The sequence below is a fragment of the Dromaius novaehollandiae genome, unplaced genomic scaffold (genome assembly GCF_036370855.1).
Source record: "Dromaius novaehollandiae isolate bDroNov1 unplaced genomic scaffold, bDroNov1.hap1 HAP1_SCAFFOLD_182, whole genome shotgun sequence".
NCBI lineage: Eukaryota > Metazoa > Chordata > Aves > Casuariiformes > Dromaiidae > Dromaius > Dromaius novaehollandiae.
In genome coordinates, this window is record NW_026991509.1 from 1 (window position 1) to 4488 (window position 4488).

A 4488-nucleotide genomic window follows, 5' to 3' on the forward strand; every position below is an offset into this window, starting at 1 on the left:
AGTCTGCATTCTTTTAATCCACTACATTTCTTTCCTATATTCAACATAGTGTTGACCCTTTCCCTTGAGGCCTACTCCTAGCTTTTGGTTACGGTAGCTATGCTAAAATTCTGTAAGAGCAACCCATTTTTCTTATACTAATGTTGATGTATGGCACAGGCTGCTAAGAGAAAGATGCAACCAGCATGATATTATCATATCTATTTTAGGTGTTTGGCTCGTGGCTGGTGAAGCTAAATTTCAACATATCACTGTATCTCTATAAAGTGGTATATGACACGTAGTACAGATGTAGACTCTTACCTCTGTTGTTGATGCATTGGTGGTAGTTGATTTCCAAAAGCTATAAGCAAATATTATTAAAATTAAACTCAAACAGTATTATTTACAACTGTCTTTTCTGTGGTTAATAATAAACTTAATTTTATCTACTTCGGTCCAAGTTGACTTTTTAAGAAGTGTCATCACATGGTATAAAAACATAGTTAAAAGGATTCTCAACTGTTGCTAACATAACATTCTGTCAATTTTAGCAAGCAGACTCAAACTGCTTCAAGAAACTAAGAGATAAACCAAGTCATTCTTTTGATTTCACTGCTCCAAATATCACCTACCAGATTACTGTTTCAAATTCTTGTTCTGAAAGTTTTACACTTGTTTAGGTTTACTGGCAACAAAATAAAAAAATTACTTACAGTCATTCTGAGGAGCAACTTTCTTAGCATCTGGTTGATCTGTAAAATTAAGATTTTTTTAAATGTTTGCCAAGAAATTCAAGAAGTGTTTACACCTTTTAGTGTGAACTGTAACTTTCCAGTGCATTTTAGTCCCCCTTTTTTTTTCTCCTTTTTTTTTTTCTTTTTCTTCCTCAATTTCAGGAAGTTGATCATCTGAATAAAAGAAGGAATCTCACGAACACTCAGCACTTGGTTAGTATAGCTGAAAAGATGTTAGGTTCTTCCATATATCTATTAAGTGGTTTAATAAAAGGCAGTTTTCAGAACACGCTGTAGATTGCTCATAGGTACCCAGTCACTGAAACTTAACTACGACAAGGAACAAAGTTTATCTCTGTTTGTTGCTCAAGCTAATGATGCTTCTATAGTAAAAACCAATTAAAAAAAAAATCAAATCCATACAAAAAATAACAATAATTTAAAGAAAAAGGTTTTCTGACAACGACCACAAATCTAGACCAAACATCTAAAAATTCAACAATATCACATAGCAATGCAATCTCACTCTGAACATTGATATGAAATCCCTATCCAAATATCAAGCATTTCATAGCATAAAACTTCAAAAAAAAGCAGATTCAAAGCAACTACATCATCACTACCATCCAAATCCTTTTTGTACAAATAAAGGAATAAAAGGCACAATTAACCTATATCTGAAAAGATATACTTCAGATGCTTTCTTCCCACCCCAAAATAAAGGTTATATGAATCACCATAATTTATGTGCAGCAAAAACTCAGACACATATTCCAAGAAATATTTGTGTCAATCCAGAAAGATCCACTAGTTTATTTCATGTTTACATACTAAACACAGGTAATAAATAAAAATTCCTGCCTTTAAAAGGAGAGGGCATTCCCTCCCAGTGTGTTGTACTGCTCGGACTTGTCCAAGAGCCATCTACACATAAAATAAAAAGAATACATTACATATATCATCTGAAGCATCATTAGCTCATTTTTGTATATTAAAAACCTCACCGTTAATAGAAAAAACTTTATTACAGGACACAAGAACTCCTGATATAAAGCCTTAGTTACAATCTGTAGACTGAATTTCAATCCTCTTAAAGGAAAAAAAAAAGGCATTGCTCTTACGTGACACCTACGAGAACATTTCAACAGGCTCAGATTTCTCTCCACAATTTAGTCAGGATTTTGTGTGTATATTAAACATATCAAACCCTGTTAAGTTCAAACTAGCTGACAGAAGAGGACACACACATTTCAGGAGAAAACTTTACTGCAATATAAAGCAAATCCAAAAAGCTGCAACAAGTTAGAGATTTAAGTATGATCTTATCAGGGTTCACACACGCTATATGCTTAAATATTAGACCAAGCAAAAAACGTCTACGAGGTAGAAAATTTACTTTCCTGTCTTTTTTTAAAGTCCTATGCTTTTACAATGAAATGCATTAAAACGTTTATTTGAATCTGTGCAATAACAAAGCATATGAAACAATCCAATTTAAAAAAGTCACCACTTCCTGCTCTAATTGTAACTTACAAGCTGTAATCAGCCCTATACAACAAAGGACTGCAATGACATACCTGTACAAAAAGCGTTTCTCAATTATGAATTTATCCGCCCACACCCCCAACATATCTTCTCCTCTTTATTGCATTAAAATTATTTTAAATATTTTAAAACAGGCTTATATTCACTTCAGATTACACCTACACAGCACAATGGTTTAAAAGAAATTTCCCCATTAAACTGAAAATGAAAAAGCACGTTGAGATCTATAACGGGAATAAAATGTTTTTATGCTGTGCTATGGAAAAAACAAAACAAAAACAAAAAACCACCTGCAATCTTCCTGGCACTGTGGCCAAGCCATACTGAACAAGAATAAATGCAACAGTAATGAACGCATACCTCCGTCCTCAAGAGGTCTTTTTTGTCCTCCGTAACCATAGTCATTTGAATTCATTGATGTGCCAGCATCTCCTCCAATTTTTGCTGCAATCTAAACATAAGCAGATGTTGTGAGAACAAATTCATTCAGTCAGTCCCTATGCATTCCAGGTTTTCTGAACAATATCAGCGTTTGAGATAATGCATATTAATATCACTCAAAAAAGGTAAAGAAAAGGTTGCTGCTAGAAACAGTCCTGCAGACAGCCATGATACTTTTTTCTCCCCAACGTATTCAGGAGACTTTTGTACTCATCCTTTACCAAAGATTTCCTCCCATACTCACTTTTTTTCCTCCTCTACCTGAAAAATATCTGCTCTTCAAACTGCAGCAACTTATTTTTCTAGAAGAGCCTTTTCCTATTTTACCTATACTTCGAGAAAGCCTGCGATATGCCGCAGAAAGCTTGACTGATAAAACTATTTTAAACCTTAAAAGTTCTAAGTATACTTTTTTTTTTCAATATAGCCAAAAGCGTCAGCGATTATCAGACGGACAAGAAAATTTTGCCTGAAAAACAACGTGAACATCGCCCGTGCTGCAAAACCACAAATAAAACTTCTAGATTAAAAAAAAAAAAAAAAAAAAGAACAAAAACAACAACAACAAAAACCCCGAAAAGCCACCCCGGGCACCTTCGCTCCGCAGGCCGCGGCACCTCCCAACCGGTCTGGGCAGGTTAGCGGGCACCGAGAGCGCCTCAGGGGGCACAATACGGGGCCGCCCTCCCGCCGCTTGGCCGCCGCAGCGGCCCGGCAGGGCGCGGGGCTCCCGATAAGGCGGCACGCCGCCAGCCGCCGGCCGAGATTGTGCCTCCCCGCAGGCCGGCGGCGGGCACCAGGCCGCGCCTCTCCCCTTGCCCCCGCCGCCCTGCGATGGCGCGGATCCCTTCGGGCCAAGCCGGGGCACCGCGGGCGGCCGCTCGGGCAGCGGGCGATGGCGCAGGGAGGCAGCCGGGGGCCGCCTGGAAGACACTCCCCGCCCGCCAGCCCGCGTCTGAGGAAGGCGGGCGGCGCGGAGCGCGCCTCGGCGTGCGCGGAGGGGGAGCGGGGGACGGAAAAGGGGTCCCCCCACCCCCCGCGGAGGCATCCCGGCGGGGCGGCCCCCTCCTCAGGCCTCCCCAGTGCCCGGCGCCGCCGGGGCGCGGCCCGCCAACTCACCCCGCGGCGCGGCCTGGTCAGGAGCTGCCTCCAGGCCCCACAGCCCCAGGGCCAGGGCCGCCCATTGATTTGGCCGAGCCACGTTACGCACGCACCTGCCTAGCCCTCTGCAGCGCGTCTTTAAAGGCATCGTTCACTCCTCCACCTCCGCCGCCGCCTCCCCCGGGCGCGCCCGAAGCAGGAGGGGGCACCGTGGAATAGTCCGCCATGCTCGCTCAGCCACCGCTTCCTGCCCCGCTCGCTGCCTGCCAAGAAAGAAAGAAAATGGCGGCGGGCGGGAGCCTTTCACATTCCTGCGCGGCATCGTGCTCGGGGAGGGGGGAGGGAAAACGACGTAGCCTCGCGAGACCTGCGGCGGGGAGGGGCGAGATTTCATAGGGGTACCGGAGAAAGCCGAGGAAGTCTCGCGACGTTTCGTCCTGCCCCGCTACGTGGTTGTTGGGGTGGGGGGGGAGGAGGAGGAGGAGCGGAGTCTCCTGGGGGCGCCCTTCAGGGGCGCGAGGGGAACGGGGGGGGAGCTCTGCGGGGGCGGGGAGAGGAGCAGAGGGCTCGCGAAGTTTCTACAGCGGCACGGGATTTGAGACGCGTCCGCTGATAGGGCTAGGGAGCGTCACGTGCTGCGCGGGGCGTGCGCAGCGGGGGAGGTGGTGCGGGGGGGGGCTAGGCC

General features: G+C 44.7%; 1 protein-coding gene across 2 annotated transcripts; it reads right to left on the minus strand.

The window, feature by feature from the left end:
* Positions 1-277: 277 nt before the first annotated feature.
* LOC135327124 (far upstream element-binding protein 1-like) lies at positions 278-4156 on the minus strand. 2 transcript variants are annotated; one of them, XM_064504705.1, is made up of 5 exons: positions 3917-4156; positions 2622-2712; positions 1578-1640; positions 696-734; positions 279-343 (listed from the first exon to the last, which is right to left on the minus strand). In XM_064504705.1, the coding sequence occupies exons 1-5, from the start codon at positions 4028-4030 to the stop codon at positions 300-302; spliced, it is 351 nt and encodes a 116-aa protein (XP_064360775.1). In that variant the 5' UTR covers positions 4031-4156; the 3' UTR covers positions 279-299. The 2 variants fall into 2 exon arrangements, with proteins under 2 accessions (XP_064360776.1, XP_064360775.1); XM_064504706.1 differs by lacking the exon at positions 1578-1640 and having other exon boundaries at positions 278-343; positions 3917-4154.
* Positions 4157-4488: the final 332 nt, after the last annotated feature.